Source organism: Bufo gargarizans, chromosome 10, assembly GCF_014858855.1.
Source record: "Bufo gargarizans isolate SCDJY-AF-19 chromosome 10, ASM1485885v1, whole genome shotgun sequence".
Taxonomy (NCBI): Eukaryota; Metazoa; Chordata; class Amphibia; order Anura; family Bufonidae; genus Bufo; species Bufo gargarizans.
Window position 1 is genome coordinate 60,623,207 of NC_058089.1, and position 27,756 is coordinate 60,650,962.

At 45.4% G+C, this 27,756-nt stretch overlaps 1 protein-coding gene across 1 annotated transcript in view; it reads left to right on the top strand.

Annotated features, from left to right (window-relative positions):
- Positions 1-503: 503 nt before the first annotated feature.
- Positions 504-27,756, top strand: part of RCOR2 (REST corepressor 2) — a 53,551-nt gene continuing 26,298 nt past the window's right edge. The window contains exons 1-3 of the mRNA XM_044270467.1: positions 504-632; positions 966-1,142; positions 16,182-16,238. Coding sequence (XP_044126402.1) covers positions 1,022-1,142; positions 16,182-16,238 — 178 coding nt within the window. The 5' untranslated portion in view covers positions 504-632; positions 966-1,021. The remainder of the gene's footprint in view (positions 633-965; positions 1,143-16,181; positions 16,239-27,756) is intronic.

The window sequence follows — 27,756 nt, forward strand, 5'->3', positions numbered from 1 at the left end:
TTGCTTTCTCTGCACAAGGAGCCTGGTCTTAAAGGGGTTGTCCAGACTGTACACATGGAATATACTGGGTTGGCCCCACTATGACAGTCCAGCACTGGTCAGGCTGGGAATCTCTTTCCAGGACTGGAAGGTTTTATTCTAATGCAAGTGGGACTATTTTTCCTGTAAAAATTGGTTGCAACCAAGACAAATATCTGTGTGTCAATGGGTGGATCTGACAACTGCCACACCATGGCACATAATGGAGGGAAGAGACAAAGTGACGGGGCTCAGGCGGCTGCCAATGGATGGAGGATGAGGAGGGGCGACGTGGTGGGGGGGAGAGGGTGAGGAAGGGGTTAGAGGAGGAGGTCACACTGGGTGATGCCGGCAGCTGGGCGCTCACATGGTGGGAGACAGAGCAGGCGAGCGGCGGCGGAGGGATGCTTCAGCGGGAGTGAGACGGCGGGCCCGGATCTTGATTCGTGAGCAGGCTGCTCGGCTCTCATTGTGACTGAACGGCACGGGGACCGCTGGGCTTCCCTCGCGCTGCTACTTTCTGACCCGGCGCCTCCATCCCATGCCCTGTGCCTGGAACCAAAGGACTCTGCCCGGGCAAACTTTTCTCTGTGAACACAAAGGCAGAGCTGCAGGTATTCTGAGGCGAGACATGTGCAGGTCCCAACTCCTCTGTCCCTCACTCAGTCACTTCTTTGTTACCGGCCGCCTGCTCCAGGGTAAATCCCGGCAGGAGAGCATTTCTGTGGGGCTTATTTATGTGTTTGTTTTAAGCAACTTTAAAGAGCAAAACTTTGTTACAGACGTGAATTAGAGTCCTGCCCATTGTTACCCCCCCAATAAATAACCCGAGCCCCCCCATAAATAACCCGAGCCCCCCCATAAATATACCTGTGATATTAGTAATGGAATCTGCTTCATTGTAACTTTGTTCACTCTTGTCTCCGTTTTGTGTTTTTCTTTTGGAGGTTTGTCAAGGTGATACAGCTTTCTGTCAAGGACCAAAGGGTTAAAGGAAGCGGCGATGCCCTCAGTGATGGAGAAGTCTCTAGGCTCCACTGCAATCATCTCTCGTAACAGAGCCAAATCAGACGGCTTGGGAAGCAATTCCGAGGAGGACAGCAGCGAGGATGAAGCGCCAAGGGGTGAGGGTTCAGGAATCTCTGCCATGGTGGACTGGGCTCCCTCAGTCTCATTGTCTTGCTGGGCTGCTAGTGATTGGGAGAAGGGCTCCCCGCAACTAAAAGGACTGAGGTCTGCTCTGCATTACTGAGAAGGGAAGGGGTTAAGAACCGTTCAGCATCCATCTGAGAGAAAAGGGGTTAATGGTTGCTTCACTGCTCCCTAGCAGGGGTTGAGGGCTCCATTGCATCTCCATGCAATAAAATGGGTTGAGGACAAGACAGGGTTAACCCTGTTGCGTTAAGGGTATCCTCACTGCTGCCTAGCAGAAAATGGGTTAATGTCTGCCTTCTAACTCCCTCAAGGAAATGGGGTAAGGGTTTCCTACAGTTTCATTCTGCCTTGCAGCTTCCCAAAGGAAGAAAGAGATAAGATTGGCCTTGAAATGCTGTGCAGTTCTCTGGAACATGAGGGATTGAGTGCTGTCATGCTGTTCCCTGGCAGGAAACGCGTTGGGGGCTTCCTAACGGCCATCTAGCTGGAGCGATGGGCAGCTGCATTCTGGTAGGATGAGGTCTCCAGTAAGACGAGGGCCGAGCGCATCTCTGGCAGGACAATGGTGAGCACCTTTGCAGTTCTCTGGTAGGGCAAGGGTTGAGTGCTGCAACTGCAGGGTCCTATCCTCCAGAGCCTGTCCTAGGGCATCCGACATGTACTGTAATGATATCCCCACTCTTCATGTACCTACTCTTAATGGATTGTAGGATAATTCAGAAATAAAGCTTGGACTGCGGATTTTGGGATTCAAGGTAAATTTGAGGAGTTCCATTCATCTGAATGGGCTTGTTCTGACGGCACATGGATCTCTGTAGCCCCCCCATTAAAATTAATGGGACAGTCAGAGAAATCTCTGCAACAAATCTGCCCTGTGTGTGACTATCCTCTTATCTTGGGAGGCTTCCCTGCCCGGCAGCTGGCCAGCATGTCATATTTTATATCTGTCTGGTCTTTGTCAGGAGTTAATTAACCTCTTAGTGGAGCTCTCTGTTTGCAGTTGACTTGCAGCTGGCCTTGTTATATACAGACCATTGTTTTTCTAGCCCCATATTGAAATCCTTTCTTGCTCTATAATATCTGTTCTACTTTGCCCCCTGTTCTCTATATCCTAGTCTTGTTCGTGTTTGATCCTTTTAATTTCCATGCTTTCTCTACAATGACCTCTAGCTCTTTAGTTGTACATTGCTTCTATTCTCTTTAGATCTACTGGTCTCTCTGAATACCATTGGGATAGCTGTCCCAGTGTTGGGGGTTGCTAGCCCCCACCCCCATGCCCATCTAGACTCTTGCTGCCAGTCGTCTCATTTTTGGTCCTGTCTCTGGACCTCTATCAACTTGCTTATTTGAACTGTATTATCTTCCCACTCTTCGGATAACAAATATCCTCTAAGGCCTCTTGCACACAAAATTATTATTTTTTGTGTTCTGTTTTTTGTGTTCTGTATATGGAACTATTCATTTCAATGGATCCGCAAAAAAAAAACCCGGAAGGTACTCCGTATGCCTTCTGTTTCCGTATGTCCGTTCTATTCAAAGATAGAACAGTCCTGTCCGTTATGCGGACAATAATAGGACATGTTCTATCAGGGGCCAGCTGTTCCGTTCCGCAAAAAAACGGAATGCACACAGACGTCATCCGTATGTTTTGCGGATCCATTTTTTGCAGACTGCAAAATATTGAAAAAAAACATACGGTTGTGTGCGAGAGGCCTTATACTGAATGTTTATCCCCCACTTCACACACCATATTTGTACAGGTAGTGCTGGGGACCTCAGATAGGACGGGCTTCTGTAGTCCTGAAGAAGCAGCTTTGCATTTATAGCGCTTCCTTTATTGGCCTCACTTTTTTGTTTCTGATCAGATCATTTGGAATTCATGACCTAAGATGTGTATGGTCCTGTTTTACCACTATTGACAGATGTTTCCAGGGGCAGACTGACCACAGACACTACAGGGAAATTTCCCAGTGGGCCGATCCACAGGAGACCACCCGAACAATCCTCATTGCTGCCGGCTAGGTACATAATGATCTGATGCTCTTGGCATCAATCAATAAATGCTTGGAGCATCAGGTACTTATGCCCCTGGCCAGCGGCCACAGATCATCCTGAACTGTATCCCCGTCCTCCTCAGCTGAGTACTGAGTAGGGGTGGCAGTATTTTGCATTGCACTGTGGTATTGGATTCTGCTGGGGCGGTATTTTGTGCTGCACTAAGGCCTTGTTGGCTCCGCTTCCTGTTGTCCCTGCCTACTTTCTTTGCCCCGCCTTCTATCAATTTGGACCTGACTACAACATTAGGCTTTTTTTTTTTTTTTTTTTTCCAGGGCCACTTTAATTCCCAGTCCACCCCTGGATGTTTCTAAGACTGTCGGTATAAACCAGGAAAGCGGGAGGGGGTTAAACCCCATTCTACTTCTGGCCCCTTACTGATACCAAGAACCCCTTCAAATAAAGGACACTGACACTGCTCTTCTTTTAACCACTTTATTGTTGTTGGGTGGTAATCGCCCACAGCTATTTATTCAAACAGCAAAACCATAAACACCAGAACCGTGCGATCTGACAGCCGCTGGACTCCCAGCCTCCTACACCTCTCCGTTGTATTAACCTGCCGCCAGCTGTGACTTCACGAATTCAACCAGGCATTGCCCTTGCCACATAAAGATTCCAATCGAAACCAAATATGAAGACCCGAAAATTACAAACATAACTGAAAACCTTAAGGGGGGGAGGGACACAGCGCTTCCGCTTAAAGGGCTTCTGTCACCCCACTAAAGTCATTTTTTTTTTTTTTGGCTAGTTACATTCCTTATAGCGCGATATATGAGAATATAATGTTGTCACTTACTTTCATTCGGTCGTTTCTTAAGAAAATGAAGTTTTATAATATGCAAATCAGGTCTCTACCAGCAAGTAGGGCGTCTACTTGCTGGTAGCCGCCGCAAAAAACCGCCCCCTCGTCGTGTTGATTGACAGGGCCAGCCGCGATCTCCTCCTCCGGCCGGCCCTGTCAGTATTTCAAAAATCGCGCGCCTCTTCATTCGGCGCAGGAGCTCTGAGATGAGGAGGCTAGTCTCCTCAGAACTCCCTCAGTGCGCCTGCGCCGATGACATCACCGAAAGAGAAGACGTCATCGGCGCAGGCGCACTGAGTGAGTTCTGAGGAGACGAGCCTCCTCATCTCAGAGCGCCTGCGCCGAATGAACAGAGGCGCGCGATTTTTGAAATACTGACAGGGCCGGCCGGAGGAGGAGATCGCGGCTGGCCCTGTCAATCAACACGACGAGGGGGCGGTTTTTTGCGGCGGCTACCAGCAAGTAGACGCCCTACTTGCTGGTAGAGACCTGATTTGCATATTATAAAACTTAGTTTTCTTAAGAAACGGCTGAATGAAAGTAAGTGACAACATTATATTCTCATATATCGCGCTATAAGGAATGTAACTAGCCCAAAAAAAAAAAAAATGACTTTAGTGGGGTGACAGAAGCCCTTTAAAGAGGAAGAGAAGAGGCGAGACAGGGTTTTATATACCCTGCTTGACCCGTCTCTGAATAGGGGCCAGGGATACTGCCATAAACTAAGGTAGAGGAGGGGAAGGGGACAACCAGTCCCTGCCCACCCTCCCTAAACTGTCGGGTGGCCACCATATCTTGCATTCAGATTTTGAGCAGATTTGCTTTTGTCTGCTAATTCTGGAAGCTTTCTTCTGTATTCAGCCATCTGGGCCCTAAGTTGACAGAGTTTTAGATTAGACAGGTTCTTGGGTTTAAAGGGTTTCTACCACTTCGGTTTCACATATTTAGCTGTCAGACACTAGCGATCCGCTAGTGTCTGCTCTGCCCAACCATCCTAATATAATTGCTTTTGGGGCAGCCGTTTTGCTAAAAAAAGAACTTTTATTAATATGCTAATGAGCCTCTAGGTGCTATGGGGGCGTCATTAGCACCTAGAGGCTCCGTCTACCTTCAGAAACTGCCGCCGCCCAGCGTGTCCCTCCAGCCCACCCATCTCCTCCTGAATGCGATCCTCCTTGTGAGCGTATATATTCTGCGCATGCGCAGTGAATGTCTGACAGCTTCCCTGCTCAGACATCTCCACTGCGCCTGTTCCTCGGAGCACTATGGCGTCATCGCGCAGGCGCAGTGGAGATGTCTGAGCAAGGAAGCGGTCAGACATTCACTGCGCATGCGCAGAATACATACGCTGACAAGGAGGATCACATTCAGGAGGAGATGGGCGGGCTGGAGGGACGCGCTGGGCGGCGGCAGTTTCTGAAGGTAGACGGAGCCTCTAGGTGCTAATGACTCCCCCATAGCACCTAGAGGCTCATTAGCATATTAATAAAAGTTCTTTTTTTAGCAAAACGGCTGCCCCAAAAGCAATTATATTAGGATGGTTGGGCAGAGCAGACACTAGCGGATCGCTAGTGTCTGACAGCTAAATATGTGAAACCGAAGTGGTAGAAACCCTTTAAAGAGGCCATTTCAAGATTATTTTTTTCTTATTAGGGAATGAATCTCTCATTTGAAACCTCCATCAAGTAGCTGGAGTGGAGAACTGTCAGTGTCTTTTTCTCTATAGGACATGGACAAAACATGATGTTTAAAGGGGCATTCACAATGTTTGACGTTATCCCCTCTCCACAGGAGAGGGGATAACTATCAGATCAGTGGGGCCTTACCACTGGGACCTGCGTGCAGGTGCTCCATTCATCTCTATGGGAATTCCAGAGACAGCCAAGTGCTTTACTCAGTTATCTCCGAAACTCCCATAGAAATGAATGGAGCTGCCAGACGCACGTGTGACCGGCCACTTAGTTCATTTCAGGAGGGGGTACGGGGCCCCTATTCTTGTGATTGGTGGGGGTCTCAGCGGTAGGACCCCCACAGATCTGTTATTCTGTATCCTGTGGATTGGGAATAACTTCTAACAATGAGGATACCCCTTTAATTTCCCTATGGTGGTACTGTGGTATGAGTGTCACTGGGGGTTAAATCAGAGCAATACCCTTATATATATACTATGAAAATTGTAGATTCACACTAAAGGCATCAAAACTATGAATTAACATATGTGGAATTATATACATAACAAAAAAGTGTGAAACAACTGAAAATATGTCATATTCTAGGTTCTTCAAAGTAGCCACCTTTTGCTTTGATTACTGCTTTGCACACTCTTGGCATTCTCTTGATGAGCTTCAAGAGGTAGTCACCTGAAATGGTCTTCCAACAGTCTTGAAGGAGTTCCCAGAGATGCTTAGCACTTGTTGGCCCTTTTGCCTTCACTCTGCAGTCCAGCTCACCCCAAACCATCTCGATTGGGTTCAGGTCCGGTGACTGTGGAGGCCAGGTCATCTGGCGCAGCACCCCATCACTCTCCTTCATGGTCAAATAGTCCTTACACAGCCTGGGGGTGTGTTTGGGGTCATTGTCCTGTTGAAAAATAAATGATGGTCCAACTAAACGCAAACCGGATGGAATAGCATGCCGCTGCAAGATGCTGTGGTAGCCATGCTGGTTCAGTATGTCTTCAATTTTGAATAAATCCCCAACAGTGTCACCAGCAAAGCACCCCCACACACTCACACCTCCTCCTCCATGCTTCACAGTGGGAACCAGGGATGTAGAGTCCATCCGTTCACCTTTTCTGCGTCGCACAAAGACACGGTGGTTGGAACCAAAGATCTCCGATTTGGACTCATCAGACCAAAGCACAGATTTCCACTGGTCTAATGTCCATTCCTTGTGTTCTTTAGCCCAAACAAGTCTCTTCTGCTTGTTGCCTGTCCTTAGCAGTGGTTTCCTAGCAGATATTCTACCATGAAGGCCTGATTCACACAGTCTCCTCTTAACAGTTGTTCTAGAGATGTGTCTGCTGCTAGAACTCTGTGTGGCATTGACCTGGTCTCTAATCTGAGCTGCTGTTAACCTGTGATTTCTGAGGCTGGTGACTCGGATGAACTTATCCTCCGCAGCAGAGGTGACTCTTGGTCTTCCTTTCCTGGGGCGGTCCGCATGTGAGCCAGTTTCTTTGTAGCGCTTGATGGTTTTTGTGACTGCACTTGGGTTCACTTTCAACGTTTTCCCAATTTTTTGGACTGACTGACCTTCATTTCTTAAAGTAATGATGGCCACTTGTTTTTCTTTACTTAGCTGCTTTTTTCTTGCCATAATACAAATTCTAACAGTCTATTCAGTAGGACTATCAGCTGTGTATCCACCTGACTTCTCCACAACGCAACTGATGGTCCCAACCCCATTTATAAGGCAAGAAATCCCACTTATTAAACCTGACAGGGCACACCTGTGAAGTGAAAACCATTTCAGGTGACTAACTCTTAAAGCTCATCAAGAGAATGCCAAGAGTGTGCAAAGCAGTAATCAAAGCAAAAGGTGGCTACTTTGAAGAACCTAGAATATGACATTATCAGTTGTTTCACACTTGTTTTGATGCCTTCAGTGTGAATCTACAATTTTCATGGTCATGAAAATAAAGAAAACTCTTTGAATGAGAAGGTGTGTCCAAACTTTTGGTCTGTACTGCTATACTAATGTATGTGTGTGTGTGTGTGTGTATATATGTATGTGTATATATATATATATATATATATATATATATATATATATATATATATATATATATATATATATATATGAAAAAACACAGGCGGCACCACCCTTAGTATATGGGTGCAAAATCCAAGGACGGCAGCAGGTGCTTACCCCACGTTTGTAGATACAAAAAATTGGACTGCACTCCCAGCAATTCGTGAAGAAAATCTGAGTTTATTCACCCATCTGTGGCAAAGCGACGTTTCGGCTCCAACTGAGCCTTTCTCAAGCCTCAAGCGAATTGCTGGGAGTGCAGTCCAATTTTTTGTGTATATATATATATATATATAGATATAGATATAGATATAGATATAGATATAGATATATATATATATATATATATATATATATATATATATATATATATAGATATAGATAGATACAAAAAATTGGACTGCACTCCCAGCAATTCGCTTGAGGCTTGAGAAAGGCTCAGTTGGAGCCGAAACGTCGCTTTGCCACAGATGGGTGAATAAACTCAGATTTTCTTCACGAATTGCTGGGAGTGCAGTCCAATTTTTTGTATATATATATATATATATATATATAATGTGAAAAATGGCGGCACTGGCTACTGAACAGGAAAAATAGGGTGCACGTTCCAGGGGAATCGACTCCTTACCCCAATCAATGAATCCAGAAAAAGGACGGCACTCCGGTCTTGAAAAGGTAAAAGTGGTTTTAATCAACCTTGCGGTACAACGTTTCGGCTCCAATACTGAGCCTTTCCCTTTGCTTGAGAAAGGCTCAGTATTGGAGCCGAAACGTTGTACCGCAAGGTTGATTAAAACCACTTTTACCTTTTCAAGACCGGAGTGCCGTCCTTTTTCTGGATTTATATATATATATATATATATATATATATATATATATATATATATATATATCCATTCCAGATGGAATTGTCCAAAGCTGAAGCATGGCAGAGACCCAGTGCAGTTGCACCTTTATTCATAAAATTCTAGCAGGAATAATAGAGGAATGAAACAACAGAGTCATGAGAATAAATTCTTTAAAATTGCCATTACCTATGGAATATAATTTCCTAAAACAGACGTGTATGGGGAGGTGACTGGTTGTTCAAAATAGGTCCTCTTTAACAAGCAATCTATCTGAAAACTGTGCCAACTTTCATGTCAGCGCAGTCTGTGACGGTGTACTGGCCATCCAGCTTCTGATCTGTGGGACTGTACCCTTAGCAGGGGCGTATTGGGAACTTGGGGAAAAAATCTAAAAGTGGCCCCATGTTGTAGGTGGGTCCAAAATGACTGGCCAACTGGAGTAGTCGGGCTGGCAATAAACAGAACCAAAATACTACAGTGCAGCACAAAATACTGTTGCCCACGCCACAGTATGAAACCGTATCATCGTCCTGAGGACAGCAATATAGTTGCCGCTGGTCAGGTGCATAAGAGCCTGATCAGGCTCGGACTGGCCCACCAGGGAGGCGGGGGATTCCTCGGTGGGCCCCCAGTCTCCTGCGCCCAAGATAAGATGGAGGAGTAATTATTTATTCTTTCTCAGGAGAGATAATTATTGTAACCACTAGGTGGCAGTATCGCCTTTTACTGGTGTACATTGTACAGGAGGCCCCACAGTATCATCTAGACTTCTGGGGCTGCTGGCTGTGAAGGAGGAGAGAAGGTGTCTGCCTCCTCCTGCCCTCCCTGCTGTCAGGAAACTGTGGCTGCTGGAGAGAAGGACTCCTCTGCGGTCCTGGGCTGATTTCTCAGGTGTGTGACAGTAGTGAGCTGTAGGAGACTGTAAGGGGGAAATACGGAATTTGTTTATAGCAGACACAGATCTGTGTATGTGTGCTGCCCTCTGCAGAGTTCAGAGTGGCATTGGGGTGGACTCTGCTTTAGGTGCACCCCCATAAGTGCCCCAGCTCCAGATGCCCCCACTCTAAATGCACCACTAATATTGCCTCTTCTCCAGTTACCCCTGCTTCAGGATCCCCACTATTACCCTGCCTCAGGTGACCCTAATGTCTGCTTCAGTTATTACCCTTCATTTGTGCCCTTTGCTCACGTTGCTCCTCTAGCACCTTTGCTTGGGCTTTGTTAAAGGTTGTGACCTGCAAAGGGGGTTGGACTTATGCCCGTAAAATTCTGCACAGTGCGTCATATTCTAAGTATTGCCACATACGGTTTACATGGCGGCACTGATGATATTCCGTATTTACAGGCATCACTGCTGCCATATAAAGAGATACTGGAGGATTTAAAGGGGTTGTCCAGGTTCTCACGTTATCCTCTCCACACCATAGGGCATAACTATATGAATAGTGGGGTCTGATTTTGCAACCCCCACTGTTCCCCCTTTTTATGGTGTGGCAGGCTACGCATACGCCCTCCTGACCCCATAGAGAATGGATGGAGAGGCAGGGCATATGCTCAACCTACCACTCAGTCAAGAAGGGGGATAAGTGGGGGATCCAGCGTTCAGACCCCCCACGGATCACTTAATTGTCCCCGATTCTGCGACACAGGCACTTTAACAGGCCAGCATTTCTATTTTGGGTTGACACATATTTTAGGCCATATTTTATTTTATTTTTTTTACACCTAAAAAAACATTTAAGGATAGGGAATGTGAAAAGGTGAAACGGATATGACACAACAGGTGATAAGGTTCTGACTGTTGGGACCCCAATGATCAAAGGAACGTGGTCTTAAAGGGGTTGTCTCACTTCCGTAAGTCGGATTTATCATGTACAGAAAGTTAATACAAGCCACTTACTAATATATTGTTATTGTCCATATTGCTTCCTTTGCTGGCTGGATTCATTTTTACATCGCATTATACACTGCTCATTTCCATGGTCATGACCACCCTGCAATCCATCAGTGGTGGTCGTGCTTGCACACTGTAGGATAAAGCTCTAGCCTATGTGTGCTCCCATGGTCCTGGCCACCAGAGAGGCTGATGCTTTTGCTTATAGTGTGCAAGCACGACCACCACTGCTGGATTGCAGAGTGGTCATAACCATGGATATGAGCAGTGTGTAATGTGATGGAAAAGAGCCAATATGGAGAATCGGAATACATTAGTAAGTGCCTTGTATTAACTTTCTCTACATAACAAATGCCATTTGTTGAATTGAGGCAGCCCCTTTTAAGTGTGCTACACTTAATAGGGTTAGGTAAAAATGTCTTGGTGCGTGCATTGTGTGTTTCCTATGTGTGATAGAAACTACATGTGTCTTGTTTCTGACTGACTTGAGAGCAGGATATCCATATATGTGTAAGGCTACTTTCACACTTGAGGTAGCAGGGTCCGGCAGGCTATTTCAGTGGGGGAACAGCCTGCCAGATCTGTGCTTAAGCTAGCCCACCGTGCCACCGGAGGTCCGGTCGCATCACGCATAGGAAACATGCTGAGAGGCGGCAGGTCAAAAACTACAGCGGACTTCCGGCGGCACGGTGGGCTAGCATTAGTAGAGATGCGGCAGGCTATTCCCCCGCCAGAACATCCTGTCGGACCCTGCTACTGCAAGTGTGATAGTAGCTTAAATTCTGCCACATGTATGTTTGTGCATTTTGCTGTGAATGTCTACCATCATACTTCATCTTTAATATTTGTTATCACTGTAAGTGCTCATAAACACGATTGTTGGATGTTTTGCAGTCCGCAAATTGTGGATCTGCAAAACATGGACACTGGGTGCGGAACGGTACGTTGGTGATTTTTTTTTTTTTTTTTTTAGGTTGATGGTACTTTTTATTACTATTGTTTTGGTGATAATTCTCATCATTTTGCAGCTCACAGTAAATGCTAGTGATGAGTTCTTATCAGTATACTGAGCTATAGACACGTATTACTTTTATAATTTTTAGCATTCATTATGGTTTTCCAATTTGTAAAAAAAATGTTGGGTGTCTGTGATTTTGGTATAAGTTGTCCAGAAAAAAGAAATATGTTTGCTGGCAACCCCGCAGAGAGCATCAGATCGTTATGTAACTGGCAGCCAATAGGAAGGCTTGGGCGGCCCACTAGGAAATTTCACTGTAGGGTCTATGGCCAGTCCGCCCATGCCCCTTAGTAGATATTATTTAGCTATGATTGTACAATTCCTTGTGTTTTTAGTTTAGCTTCATAAAATATCTTATGTTAAAGGGAACCTGTTGCATCAAACATGCTTTGTGATCAGCTTGCTGAATGTAATAGAGCAGGAGTAGCTGAAAATATTCATCACAACCTGACTTTATTGGCTTAAATCTCAGCAAAATGTATAATGTGTACAGTGTCTAAGCCCGCCTCAACAGCAGGGACTTAACGTGGCGAGGCTCCCTTCCCGCCCACATTTTGCATCAGCTTGTCTGTCGCTGCTGCTGCAGTTTCCTCTTCGGGAGGGATCCCATGCTTCACCCACCTTCTGTGTCATGGGCTGCTCATCCACTGCATCTGCCTCAGGGTGCAGTCACACAGCCCTTTTTTCTGACTACGTCTGATCCAAAAATGTTGTGGATCTTGCACAGACCCAATAATTTCTAAGGGGCTGGAAAAAATACAGACAGCACACGGATGTCACAGCCGCAATTGTGTGGCTGAGCCTCCGATATTACAACATGCCATATTCTTGTCCGTTTTATTTTCAATATGGCCCGTGAAAAGTGCGGGACATGAACTGCGTCCGTATTTTGCTGACCGCAAAATGGATAGGGCCGTGCAAATGTCCCCTTGTTCACAGCCTTTAATGGAGGAAGACTTGTTTTTCCCATGGCCTGTAGACTGTTCCCTGGGTCTCCACAGTTGTGTTACCAGTTCTCCTCGTCACCAGCTGGGGATGTTGATACATGCCTGGTGTGTGACCTTCTGTAGGTCTGGCTTCTCAATAGGGCCTCTTCTTTCTGCACTTTCGCCAATGTAACTGCAGGCAGGGGACTCCCCAACATACTCTGCCCTTGGCTCACCTGCTAGAGATGCAGTAAGCCTTTCCTAGCATGTGTCCCTAGCTTGATCTGTGCTGTTCCACAAAGTGGCAAATGTACATTCTAGTGGCCTCGCAGATTTCACGCAAGGGTTAGTACTTCCTACCTCACTACCCTGCCTGTCCCAGCAGGACACAGCAGTAGTCTTCAGTGGTAGTGTACTGGTGCCTTTTAATGGTCAGTACACAGTACCACTGCTTCTCCTAGCATGTTTCTTTCCCTATCGGAGGCAGGCTGTGGACATCAGGGCAAAGGACTTATTCCTGGACAGCCCCTTTAAACATATGAGTAACATATCCCCCATAGCTTCAAGAAAGCCAGTCGCAAGAAAATACAGTGCAATCTGCAGGTGGCATGTTATAGACCAGGAGGAGCTGAGCAGATTGATAGATAGTTTTGTGGGAAGGGATTCAGTAAAATGTGTAAATTATACATTTATATCTCGGCTTTTTCTGACTTCATTTATACACAGGGGAGATGTATAAATGCTCCAGAACATGCTGCCTGCTGATCACACTGCATTCTGTGGCGACAGGTTCTTTAAGTTGTGGTAGGAACATTTTAATCAAACACTAAACTAATTAATATCATGTATATGCTAATTCCCCTCCACATAATGGTGATTCATTTCCTACACGGAATATATTGTTTAATAGAGGCTGATATTGTCATGTAGCTTGTGCCGTATCCATATCCAGTATATATCTTCTTGTTGGTTTCTGGTTTTCTCCTCTCCCCTTTTGTTTTAGTTGCAGTTTGTTGCTTTTGTTTCTTTTCACTCTCAGAAGTGGGAGAAAAGAAAAGGCAGTCTGCTCCTTAAACTCCTCTTCATTCTCCTCTCCAGATGGATTGTCATCGTGTCTTTTCACTGAGCGGTATTATTCTTTATCCCGTGTATAGTGTTTTTCTCACTTTGCACCATTTACTCTTTTTCATTTTGGCTTTACACTCTCTGCACCTTTTCTTGTTGTGAGCTTTTCCTCAGTCCATCAAGTGATGCCTACTTTTCTTGTGATGTTGCTGATTGTTTTATTACGCCAAGTTCTTACATTTTTTTTATTTTATTCCGTCATCACTTCTTTTGCTCAGTCCATATGTCACCACTTTTGAATGTGTTCTTTAGTTGTTACTTTTTGAGTATTTCTATTATATTTACAAGAAACTAGATAAATGGCTACTTTAATTATAAATGGAGCCGTAATATATTTTTTTCCATCACAGGGCCATTTCAGTATTGGTGTCCCATAAGCTAGACCTTTGTCATATTTAAAGGGGCTTTTGCCCAAGCTAAAATGACATGGACATCTGTCGACTTCCCGCATAGACAGGGTTACGTGTGCCGCTGTAGCCAATGACGTTGGCAGTGATAGTAATATTTTTTTTCCCAAACAACTTGTGAGTGTCGGGTCATGTTCCTCTTTGGGACAACTCTACACCGAGGCCTGTCATTGGCTGCAGCAGCCCAGGTGACCCAGTCCACGCAAGAAGTTGACAGATGGGAACCAGTGCAATGAAGACAGCCATGAGAGCTGGAACCGACTGGTGGGGACCACGTGAATATGGATTTCTCCACAGGTCCCAATGTCATTGGGTTTGAGTAAAAAACAAACAAAAAAATAAATAAAAATGAAAACAACCCCTTTTATGGGCTGCAATGCATTTAACATAAAAAAAAGAAAGGCACTGACATTTTTCAGGCATTCTGTTCCAGTGCTGATGGTTCTGTCCCAGCTGCTTCTGGTCCTCTTTGCAGCCACTCACTGGTCTCAGTGGTCACATGCAGCTTGAGATATGTGTGACGATGGATGGGACGCCACACGATACACAGGATCAGAACCAGAGAGGACAGGACCCCAACTTGGTGTTGGAAAGGAGCGTTATATATGATTTCTGGCCCATAATTCTTTGTAGCTTGTGGCTTAGACATCCCCCTTTGAAGAGGGCTAACATTTATAACCTGTATTATTGCTGAGGACCCAACCACTGGAAACCTGATTGGTCACTAGAACGGGAGCCCCAAGACCCCCAGATCATGCAGTGAGAGAGTTTGAATGGAGTAACGTTCCATTTCTGTCAGTCTCATAGTGTTCATGGTGATCATAAAGGGATCGGATTGTTGGGGTCCAATTTTTGGTATGCCCACTGATTCTAAGAATGAAGAGACCACAGAGCTGGTTATGGATTGTGGCCCCCTCAGTTCTTCGCTACACAGCAGTGCCGATTCAAATGGATGGGGATGTGCTGTAGTTCCTTGCACAGCCAATCAGTGAGGGCCCCACTTTGATGAGATCACAGCACTGCAGCCCTTTGATCCTTGGTGTCCTGGTCCTGGCAGTTGGATCACAACTGTTTAGAGAGCCATGGCGTATCTTTGCGATATCGCATTACTTTCTGTGATGGAGAGAACCCTATATCTCCAAATGCATTATACAGTAAAATTCCTTATATACAGCATCAAATAAGCCAAAAACATTGATCACCCTTCACATGTCACTAGAACAAAACTATGTTGAATAACCATTTAGAAAAATCTTTTGATTAGAATACTAAGTTAGAAATAATAATTAAGTAACTATTAAAATCAATTTTTCTAATAACATTGTATTCTATTTTTTCTTCCTGATGTCTTGTTACAAGTCTTTGACTTTTTGATAATTTGGGCAGACTAGATGGGCCAAATGGTTCTTATCTGCCGACACATTCTATGTTTCTATGGGCCAGATTTATCATTAGCTCTATTCAGAATAATGGAGTGGAAAAGTTGCAAAAAAAAATGTGCAAATGCTAAAACTGCGCACAAATTTGTGACTTTTTTCTGCTCTGCACTATGCTCGCCAGTTTTCTGAAAGGGGGCGTGTTTTCTTATGTAAATGAATCTCTAGACGGATTTACGGTACTATTGGGACTATTTAAAAAGTCGCAAAAATAATGCGCAATTTCACTCCAGTGAGGACCATGCTTCTCTTATGAGACTTTTTTATAGCTCATGCAACTTTTTCGTAAGGATGTGCGACTTTTGTAAAGCTGCTTACTGACGGATAAACTGCTACCGTCAAACCACATTTATTACAGTCTTATAGGGCCGGTCATAAATCTGACTTGGCTAAAACTGACTTTAGCCATATGTGAAAGTGGAGTGAGCTGTCAGAGTAATGATAAATCTGGCCCTATGTTTCTATAATTTAGAACCTATGTGGCCATATTGATGCAGATTAAAGGGCTTTTACTGTACTGTAAAGCTCTAACCTGCTTCACATACCATGTTCATTAAGATACATGAAAACTGTGGTTTCTGTTTTCCTAAATTTTAGAGAAATGTATTTGTATTATTTTATTGCATTTGCTTGTACTGGAGCATTCCTGCCCAGTATGCATGGATTGTATTGGTTGGACTTCTTTCCATTATTATGTTTGGGGTTTCATTTTAAATGTTCTCTCTCACGTTTTCCTTTCAGACAGCATGATCCGAGTGGGTTCAGATTACCAAGCTCAGATCCCTGAGTACAAACCAGGTAATACCTCCTTAAGGTACTTTTTTCGAAAAATAGTGAACAACCAATTGCTGCAGGTGGTGGCTGTGTGCATAGACCTGAAGTTAAAAGATAAAATCTGTTTGCCTGCAGCGGCCCCTAGGTGGCGCTTTCTGTGTCCTGTTTTATTATGGAGTACAATGTATACAGCAGAGAATACTGGACCTATTAAGATGAAAAAAGTGTTCACATCCTAAATAGTGTTACCCAGGAAAAGATATTTGACTTATCCTCAGGATAGGTTATCCATATCAGATATACAGGGGTGCGACACCCGGGACCCCCCGCCGATCAGTTGTCAGAAGAGGCCTTGAGCACCGCAGCCTCTCCCTAGGCCAGTGACCTCACTCTACATCAGTCACATGGCCAAGTTGCAGCTTAGCCCCATTCAAGTCAATAAGTTTAAGCTGCAATGCCAAACACAGCCGTTATACTATGTACGGCACTATCCTTGGAAAGCTGCAGGGAGGGAGCCTGCATCTATACCTGAGCTCCGCTAAGCGCAGTGGCTCCCTTAAACAGCTGATCGGTGGGGGTGCAGGGATGTAATAATGATGACCTCTCCTGAGGATGATTCATAATTATCTTTTCCAGGATATCCCCTTTAAAACCTTTCCTACTATGGATATTATTGGGATGACTGATGGCAAAACTGATGCGTTTGATGGAGATTTTTTTTACATTAAACCCAATGGAATTTTTCTGTCTGATTATACTGTGTATATAAAATACTTTCCTTTAAAGGGTTTCCCACGATTTTCATACTGATGACCTAGTCTCTGGATCGGTCATCAGCATCTGATTGGTGGGGGTCCAGCCCTCTTGTGAGCTCCGTTGTCTTCTCACAACTTGCCAAGCACAGCGCCGTATAATGTATAGTGGCTGTGCTTGGTATTGCAGCTCAGCCCCATTCACTTCTTGTCATGCTTGTGTGCGGGAGGAAAACACTACACAGAGCATAGGAGGGAAAGGGGATACCGGAATAAGGCCTGGAAAATAGGGAAGGAAACACTAACTCCAGTCCTGACACACTACCAGTATGAACAGGCCCCAAAGGTAGGCAAGTTCATACACTGGATACCTAGAATCCAATCTCACCCTATAGGACCCTGAAACTAATGTTAGGACTGAGTCTACCTATTTCTCCAAAAGGAAGGACGAACAGGAGTCTCCCTCAGACCTATCTCTAGGAACTTGGCTAAGACCCAAACACAAGCTAACCACAAGTCCAACAGAAGCTATAAACCACAATGTTAAATGACCACAATAGTCACACCTGGGGAAAGAAGGTGTGGCAAGCACCGGAAACAACACAGACGTCATTTGATCCAAAAGCAAAACATGTCAGTTCAAACCACGTGTTGCCAGCATCGCAGATCTCCTGCCACCTGTTGCGGGAACGTCCGTATGTCTCGGTATGTCTGTGACACTTTTATGGGGCTGAGCTGAGCCTAGGCCATTTGACAGACGAACGTGTCATCACTGGCCTAGGAAAAGCTGAGAGCTACTGTGAGCGCCGCTGCCTTCCCAAACAGCTAATCGGCGGGGGAACAGGTGTCATACTCCCACCGATTAGATACTGATGACCTATCTCGGAGAACTCCTTTAATTGGTGGTCTGTCTGCCAAGTAGACTCTAGACTGCTGTGCAAGTAGGTCAGTTTTACGTAGTAGGTTGTCTTCTCCATGTCTGACAAGTTGTATCCTTTCATGGCCACCTCTTACTACACAAGTAAGTAATTTGGAGAAGACAATGAACAAGCGCTAAGGTAGCTGTATACCTTGATAAATATTAGCTTAAACCCCCTTATGCAGGAGTCGGCAACTTATGGCCCTCCAGCTATTGTGAAACTACAACTCCCAGCATGCACCTTTGCTCAACTGTTTTTGGAACTCCCATAGCAGTATATGGAGTATGCTGAGAGTTGTAGTTTTCTCAGCAGATGGAGCTCCAGAGGTTTCTGACCCCTGATTTAATGTCTATGCTTGCTTCCTGATTATCCCCCAATGCTGATGGTGGGGTACTTTTCTCTCCTCTCTCTCCATTTAGAACATGTACACACTGAGCAGAGAGTATGCATGGGAATGGCTAGGCTTCCAGTTGTATTTTATCACAGATTGTGTCATGGAGAGTGATGGACGGGCAGCTGTCTTGCTCATTTCATTGGTTGAAAAGTCCTCTTTCTATCCTCAGATCTTAGTAAAAAGTAAAAAGAAAGGATTCTGTTCATGGCGCTTACATTTTCCACAGGATCAGAAAGACTCCATGTGTGCAGTATGGTGCATTTCTGAACTAATGAGAGGTTATAACTTATAGTTGATACTTGCACAACAATGTCAGTATTGAAATATAATTGACATTTCCTGGTAAGTCTGGGAAACGCTTTTTGCAACATATCGGAATTCTCAGAGCCTCATTTTTGCAGTGTTACGTTTTTAACGCTTGCAGCTTTAGGTCACGTTCACATCTCTAGTAAATGTTTCCCTCAGGCTGCTCTGGCAAAGAACAGCCTGCAGGAGTTCACCAGATCCAGCATTGCTGGATTCTGCAGATTACCACTGGATCCCCATTGGTGTTAATGGGATTTAGCGGTGATCCAGCTGCTGCATTTCCAGCATAAATGACAGGTTTCTTCTGGCATTTTGGCCGGAAAAGGTTGCTGGAGTTGTGCACGTGGTCTTACCTGTTTTACTCAACACATATACATCTTCCACAAAGAGTTGACATAAATGTTAGATATGTGTTTCTATATAGCCAGGATATAACAGAACTTTCTGATCAGTGGGACCTCTGTTCATCTCAGGTGAATAGGGCTTTGTTTTTCTACCTGCTGGTGCTGTGCAGAGAAACAATTTGATATGATGGCCCTTCAGTTTTAATTGGTTTCTGCTATCCTCTGAACAGATGCCATATAATATCAATAGGCTATGCATCAGTTTATGATCAGAAAGTGTCCGACCTCTGGACTAGGCCATGTTAGATTTATTTGATCACTTGGGGTCAGACCAATGAGACAACCCCTTGTCATTTAAAGGGAGTCTTTCACCTATACTGACCGTTATAGAACACTAACACTATTATCAGCATTATAGTCCCCATATGTGAATTCTACTTTCTGTTTAGCTGGCCGTCGCTTATTTTCTTAAACACTTTTATTCAACATGCCAATTAGGTCTGAAGGTACCCAGGGGCGGCGTTCAAGCGTTCGGTGCCCAGGCCCCTTGTCGCTATTAATCTGAACCCCCCAGTTTAATTTTTATTTTTTCACTGTTTTCACGTGAGAGGTTAGGTCATGTGATATTATTATAGAGCATGTTATTATGGACGCGGCGATACCTAATAAAAAAATAAAAAAAATATATATACTTTTTTTTATTTATGTAAGTTTCACACAATAACAGCTTTAAAAAAAAAAAAAAAAAAACTGATGTTTTAGTGTCTCCATATTCTGAGCCATAGTTTTTATTTTATTTTTTGGGCGATTGTCTTAGGTATGGGCTAATAATTGCGGGATGAGGTGACGGTTAGATTGGTACAAAATAGTGGGCATACGCCTTTTTGATCGCTTGCTGTTGTACTTTTTGTGATGTAAGGTGACAAAAAAATGGTTTATTTAGCACAGTTTTTATTTTTTACAGTGTTCATCTGAGGGGTGAAACTTAAAAAAAATTTGGGGGGAAGAACTTTTTTTTTTTTTCTCTTTTTGCTCCACTTTGGGACTTCTGTATTAGAAGTCATACAGCTTTCTGCCTGTGAGATCCAGGGGGTTGGATCTCACAGGCTCGTCACCAGAAGGCAGCGCCGATGTCTAAGGAAGGGATCGTGCTGCCTTCCATGCCATTGGGCCCCCCTTACAGCCGCACGGGGACCCGATGGCAGTGCCGACTGCCCGCCGCAACCACCTGTAAAAGCCGCAAAGCGCAGGTCTGAATTGACATGCACGGGACCCCCCGCGCATTGACCCAAGGCAGTGGTGGTCAGAAATACACAGGACGTGCAGGTACACCATGTGTCCTTAAGTATCGGAGCATACCTATACGCCCTGTGTCCTTAAGAGGTTAAGTAATGGGTTATGCTGTAGTGCCACTGATCATCCAAACCGAGAATTGAGAAGAATTGCGGAACTGGAACCATGGCCCCCACATTATTAAGATGGCAGGCACCGTGCCTCTATCCTCAGCACCTAATTCCTCCATGCGGTTTAAGACCTCAAGAGCAGTTACCCAGGTCAATTTCTGAAGGCTCTCAGTCGACCTCCACCTGCGGAGTATTATTTGCCTCATTGCCATGATAAAGAATCTAAGAGTGTATTTTTTAACCTGTTGCGTCCTACCCGGGAAGACAGAAAGCAGGGCAATTGTAGGTAAGATATGTATGGTAGACCGGTAAAGAGAATTGTACAGGGTGATAACTTCCTGCCACAAAGAAGTGACTCCTGGGCAGTCCCACCTTATATGAAGCATTGTACCAACTCCTGTCGAGCATCGCCAACAAGCGTCAGAGTCAAGAGGATAAAGTTGGTGAAGTTTTACCGGAGTCCTACACCACCTTGTTAAAGAGGACCTTTCACTACTCTACAAACGAAAAACTAACTATACATGTGGGCAGAGCGGCGCCCAGGGGTCCCCCTGCACTTACTACTAAGTCTGGGCGCCGCTCCGTTCGCCCGGTATAGCCTCCGGTGTCTGCGCTCCCTCTGACTGATTTCTTGTAGGAGGCGTGTCCCTTGCTGCACTGCTGGCCAATCGCAGCGCACAGCTCATAGCCAGGACCCCTGGGCGCCGCTCTGCCCACAGGTATAGTTAGTTTTTCGTTTGTAGAGTAGTGAAAGGTCCTCTTTAACAAGGTGGTGTAGGACTCCGGTAAAACTTCACCAACTTTATCCTCTTGACTCTGACGCTTGTTGGCGATGCTCGACAGGAGTTGGTACAATGCTTCATATAAGGTGGGACTGCCCAGGAGTCACTTCTTTGTGGCAGGAAGTTATCACCCTGTACAATTCTCTTTAATATCTTATAGTTAAGTACTTGTAATCTACATAATGTTGATTTATGTGTAAATAGGAGGGATTTTTTCCACTGTTCTGCTGAGAGAGTGGTCCCCATCTCTTCTTCCCATGCATGACTAAATTTATGTTCTAGTGGTGGTGTCTTGGAGCCCCCGTCCCCAGATCTCCCAGTGCCCAAAATGTTAAAGAGGTATATAGCTGCATTCCATGTGCCAGAGTTGCGTAATTGGAAATAAAGAAACCAGCGTCCAGGAGTGTGTGGTATAAGATAGGACAGTTCGCTGAGTGTGTGCAGACCATTGGTGTTAAATAGGTCTCTGAGCTTAGTTGAACTCGTATTCTGTGGACCAACGTTCGGAAGGGATTTAAGGCCAGGGGGTACGTCTGGGTGTCCCGCCATGGTAGTGGGCGGCCCTGGTGCCGTTACCAGGCCAAGTTTGGATGCAAATCCGCCCCAAAGTTTCGCCAAGAAGATCAGAAGTGGAGAGACTTGAGAATTAAGTAGTTGAGTCTGAGTCTTCAATGGAAGCCAAAAAATACCCAGAGCCAAATGTGGAGCTATTTAATGTTCTAGCTCTACCCACAATTTCGAGTGATGATTATGTTGGAGATCAAGAACACAATTTTCGATTGCTGCCTTGTAGTATAAGGGGAAGTTGGGTAGACCTGCGCCCCCCCCCCCCCCCCCCAGCAGCTTTCGATCGCGTTAACAGGCTATAACTTAGTCTATCTTTCGATTTTCCCCCCCATATGAATTGTCAGGTGAGCCTCCTGAGACAGGTAAAGAATACTTGTGGCATCCGACACGGTATCGTCTGGAATAAATATAATAGTCTTGGTAGGATGTCCATCTTAAGCATATTGACTTTGCCAAACCAAGCGATCTGGAGAGAGGACCATCTCCGAAGGCTCGCCTCAATAGACCTGAGCATGGGTGTGTAGTTAAGCTTAAATAACTGAGAGGAGTCTGCTGACACGTGGACTCCCAGGTGTTTAAAGAGAACCTGTCACCTCCTAAATGCATGTAAACCTGCCAGCAGTACCTCAGGGTAGCCCACAGTGTCATACTAATCATACTTTTCATCCTGCAGTCCGATGCTGCATAAGGTCAGAAAACTATCTTTTATCCTCCGTCAGCGCTAATTTACATGTCAGCTTGAAGTCAAGGGGGCAGCGGCCTTCTTGCTTCAAGTCAATGTAACCACGCCCCCTCTTGCCTTTGAGTGACAGCCCACAATTCGGCTTTGCGTTCCGAAGTCTTGCGCATGCGTGGTGCCCTCTGCTTTACTGCGCGATCCCACTTGCCACTTTTATCTCTGTATTTGTAAAAGCCATACTTGACTTTGTCTCGAGTACACAAGGATTTTTTTATCTAATATCTGGCGTATTTGTTGATGTAGGTAGGAAATGTCTGCCTTGAGTTGGTCAGAAGGGGATGTCTTGTTCATAATCTTGTGGTCTAAGTCTTTGAGCTGTGGTGAACTTAAATGAGCGTTCTTTTTCATGTCTAGCTCTATGGGACAGGGACAATCCTCTGAGTAAGCATTTGAGAGCTTCCCAATTCATAGGCAGGGCAGAAGTATCTGATTGGTGGTCTTTGATGAAATTTGTGATGGACTTTTGAATGTCAGCCACACACACAAGATCATTCAAGAGATTATCATTTAACTTCCAGGTGTATGAAAGCGGGAGTGTGGGACAGTTGGACAAACTGGGCATGGTCTGACAATAGGAAGGGAAGTTGGGGAGCTGAATCTAGGAGTTTGTGAGAGACAAATAAGTAATAAAGTCTCCCATAGCTATTGTGTGCCAGAAAGTGGAAGCTGTAGTCCCTGACACCTGGATGCAGAACCTGCCACAGGTCCACCAGTCTGAGTGCAGCGCGAGGACACCGGGGAGATTGAGGACCTACCTGTTGAGGAGTCTATGGAGGGGTCTATTATTATGTTGAAGTCTCCTCCTAGGATGATGGAGGAACAGTCTGCGAATCTGTCTAATCTTTTCAAGACTTTGGATCCAAAGGTTGTTTGTCCCTGGTTGGGAAATTAGACATTAGTAATTGTTACAATGAAGTTATCAACTGAGGAAATATAAACCGGCAACTAGGGAGGATGTCTGAGGAAAAGACTGTGGGGTGAAAGTCCTTGTGGAATGCAATGGATACCCCTCCCGCTTTTTTGGTTGGGTTGGGGCTATGGAACCAAACCGGGTAGTATCTGCTCTCGCATTTGGGAAAAGAAGCCGTTTTAAAATGTGTTTCTTGAAACGTGGTCAGCATGCAATTTTTTTTTCTTTCTTGTGGAAGCGATATAGAATTTGGCTACGTTTCTCTGGTTTGTTAAGACCCTTAGCATTATATGTGCAGAATAAAATGGGTGTCATCATGGCAGGTAAGTGGATGGACCATAGTTTTTACTAAACAGGGCTCCCATCCATAATGGTGACTTCGTGGGAAGGGGAGACACATGAGGGAAGAGACAAATGGAGAGGGCAAGAACATAGCTTTCATGAGGAAGGATATGAGTTGATGAAGGAGAGAAGAGAAAAAGAGGAGGAGAAAAAAAAGGTGAAAAAAGAGAGGGAGAGCCGATTAGGTCAGCTCAGTGCTATCCTAAATGGTGACCTAAGTCACAGTCAGCACTATGTGCTGTGTTCCCTCATTGAGGGTGGGAGAAGCTAAGGCCCAAAAGGCAACCCTACTAGTCTCCAACAGTGATAAACGTCTAACTCTAAATGATTCAGGACAAATATAACACACGTCCTATACCTTGAGAGCAGATTCTACTTAACATGGCAGCCTTAAATATCTATCTGTATACAAGTGAACAGAATAGAGGAAGACAAAAAGCCAGGAAGATGACAAATGCAGTCATTTGTGTTCTCCATCTGCCAGTGTCTGCGGTCATCTGGGAGATCTCCGTTGTTTAGGAGGAGATGTCTGCCACCTGTTGAGTTGCGGCATGGAATAGATTGGTCTTGGACTGGGCCAGTCAGGGAGCTCCAAGGGTGGAAGATCAAAGGTGTTCAGTAGTCTTGGCAAGTCCGCTAAGGATTTGAAAACCGACGGTTTCGCTTCTTTATTAGCGAACAGTTGAAACTGGAATCCCCATCTGTAGATTGTCGTTGTCCCTAAGAATGGCAAGAAGGGGTTTCAGCGCTTTACGTGGCATAAAAGTGTGTCTCGCAAGATCTGGTAGAATGAGGAGTTCCTTTTTTTCAAAAAGGATTGCCTCTAAGTTTCCTGCAGCTTTAAGAATGGCTTCCTTGTCTTTTTATAGAAATGGATTCTGCATATGATGTTGCGTGGGTGGGATGGCTCGCCCCTTTTTGGGCCCAAGGCCCTATGTATTCAGTCAATCTCAATAGGTTGATCGCATGCTCTTTTCAATAGTTTACTGAAGAAGTTCTGTGCCCAGTATTCCAGGTCCTGTGGTAGTATTTTTTTCTGGGAGCCCCTCCTAAGGTTGTTCCTCCAGTTTCTATTTTCCATCTCTTCCAAGTGGGATAAAATGTCCTGTATTTGTTCTGTATGGTCATTTAGGACTTGATGATGTGAGTCCAGAGTTGTGAGGATCTGTTCCTGTAAGCCTTCTATCTCCTCAACGCTCTGCCCTACGTGTGTAATATCTTGGTGTAAGGCCGCCATGAGTTTTCCAACCTCACAAATAGTGCATCAATTTCTGATTTTTCTGGGGAGAGCTTTGAGATGCAGCTTCCATTCCCATTCAGGATGGGTCGTCTGATGTTGTGGATTTTACTGACCTGGGGGTCCCTTCTGGGGATCCTCCTTGCTGGGAAGAGGAGCCTGGTGATGTCTCCACATGCCTGGACAAGGCAGGAGAGGCTGAGGTTGCCAGGGGAATGCGTCTCTCTTTGTGGCGGTGTCCCGTGTTTCTTCGTGGGAGCCTGTTGGGTATGGGCGGGGAGCGGTGTTCCGGACGCTACTGCCGCCGCCATCTTTGTGCGCGCGTCGGCCTCCGCGATCTCTGCAGGCTGGCTGGCAGGCGTAAAAAAAGCGGAAGATGGCTCCCGGATCGCGCTCTGTAGGGGCAGGTGTGGAAGAGGGTCTCCTCCTTCGTCCCTTCATGGGGATTAGGCTGCCGACTGTATCCTGTATGCTGTGAGAGAGTTGTAGATGTTCCGGAACCTTGATACTCGTGCTGCCTACTCAACCATTAGCAAGCTCCGCCCACAATTACACTTTAAAATACAAAGAAAGCCCTCTTAACCCCTTCACTACCAAGCCACTTTTCACTTTTAAATCCCAGGCCAATTTTTGTAAATCTGACGTGTCACTTTTTTTGGTAATAACTTTAACCCCTTAACGACGCAGGACGAGAATGCTCGTCCTAAATCGCCGGCACTTAGCACTAAAGGACGAGCGTTCTCGTCCTGCAGTCGTTCCTCCCCCCCGTGTGCTGTCCCGCGATCAGCAGCAAAGATCCGGCGGTTACTGACCGCCGGATCCCTGCTGCATCCACCAGCATCGGCGATAAAGCCGATGCTGGTGGATTAACCGCTCATATGCCGCGGTCAGCGCTGACCGCAGCATATGGGAGGTTTGCGCTCTCTAACCTCATACATCGGGTCCCCGCGCTGCTGTGGCGGGGACTCAATGGCAGCCCCAAGCCATTCCAAGGCTTGGGGGCTGGCATGTATGGAGGCCTAGGAGGCCCAGCCCCCAGGCTGGGTCTCAGAGGCAACTGTTACCCTAAGTTCAGACCTGAGCGTTTTACAGCGCGTTCCTACGCGCTGTAAAACGCTCAACACGGAGAAACCAATGATTCCCTATGGGAATGGTTCTCACCTGGGCGTTTTACAGCACATACGATCGCGCTGTAAAACGCCCGACGCTCAAACAAGTTCTTGAGCTTTTTTTGGGGCGTTTGTCGCGCGTTCCCGCACATAGATATTCGGGAACGCGCGACAATGTGTGCACGCCTGTCTCTGTATGCGCGATTGTAAACGCCCGTACAATCCAGGGCTGTGGAGTCGGTAGATAAATGCTCCGACTCCGACTCCTCAGTTTTTTGTACTTCCGACTCCGACTCCCCGACTCCGACTCCTCTGTATTTAATATGCAAATGTATTTTATACATTCCTTGAAGGAAAGAAAGAAGTTCTTCTAAGCTCTTCTAGCACAGAGAGGTAGTTGGGCAGAAGCTGCTGCCTTCTCCTTTGTGTGCTGATCTTCTGCTGAACATCGGGCAGTGGGAGGATCCAGGAAGGGACATTTATTTTAAAACATGATTTCCCTAGAAGAATCCCATAGTCAAGTTTAAAGTTTAAGATAACATTCTGAGTTTACACGTTTTATAGCCTTAGGCCCCATGCACACGGCCGTGTGCGGGCCGTGGAACCGCGGCCTGGATCCCTCCTGAGAGCAGGAGCGCACGGCGTCACTGGTTGCTATGACGCCGTGCGCTCCCTGCTGCCGGCACAGTACAGTAATACACTGGTATAGATCTATACCAGTGTATTACTGTACTGTGCCGGCAGCAGGGAGCGCACGGCGTCATAGCAACCAGTGACGCCGTGCGCTCCTGCTCTCAGGAGGGATCCAGGCCGCGGTTCCACGGCCCGCACACGGCCGTGAAACACGGCCGTGTGCATGGGGCCTTAGCTGAATGACAGCAGTTTTTCCAATGGTTTACAGCTTCAGTCTTGAACTATTGACCCTCCAGTCCCTTCACTTATACAAGTGTCTCTAGTCCTGCAAAACACATATTTACTTAATCCCTTATCAGTGAGAGGCGAGGTAAACCATGGGCATTGTGTTCCCTGTAACATCAGAACACAACACAATGGAAAGTATATGTATTGCCACTCCAAATTGTGCATTGCGTGCCATATAGTGAAGCATATGAAAAGCATGCTTCTTCACATCACTGAACGCGTTTGTTTTGCGGTTACGTGAGGCACTGCATGCATTGGCCTTTATTCTTACAGTAGAGAAGTCATTAATTATAACTGTTTATGAATTCGGACATTTAAACTTGCTTTTTTTTTTTTTTATTCCAATTTAAATTTAGTAGGAGTCGGAGTCGGAGTCGGTTCATTTTTTGCCGACTCCGACTCCAGGTACCCAAAATTGACTCCGACTCCGACTCCTCGACTCCGACTCCACAGCCCTGGTACAATCGCGCATACAGAGCGCTCGTTTCAGAACGCTCAGGTCTGAACCCCCTGTAAGTGTCTTACAGTGTAAGACACTAACAGTTCAATACAGATGTATCGTGCTGCATTGAAACAGGGATACCCTGTAATGTGGGACAAATAATAAAGTTTAAAAAAAGTTAATAAAATGAAAAAAAATTTAGTTTCAAGTTAAAAAAATAAAAAATTGCGTCCTTTTCCAAAAATAAAGTAAAAACAAAATGGGGAAAAGACATATAGACATTAAGTATCGTTGCGTCCGTATCGAACAGCTCTATAAACATATCACATGACCTAACCCCTCAGATGAACACCATAAAAGATAAAAACTGTGCT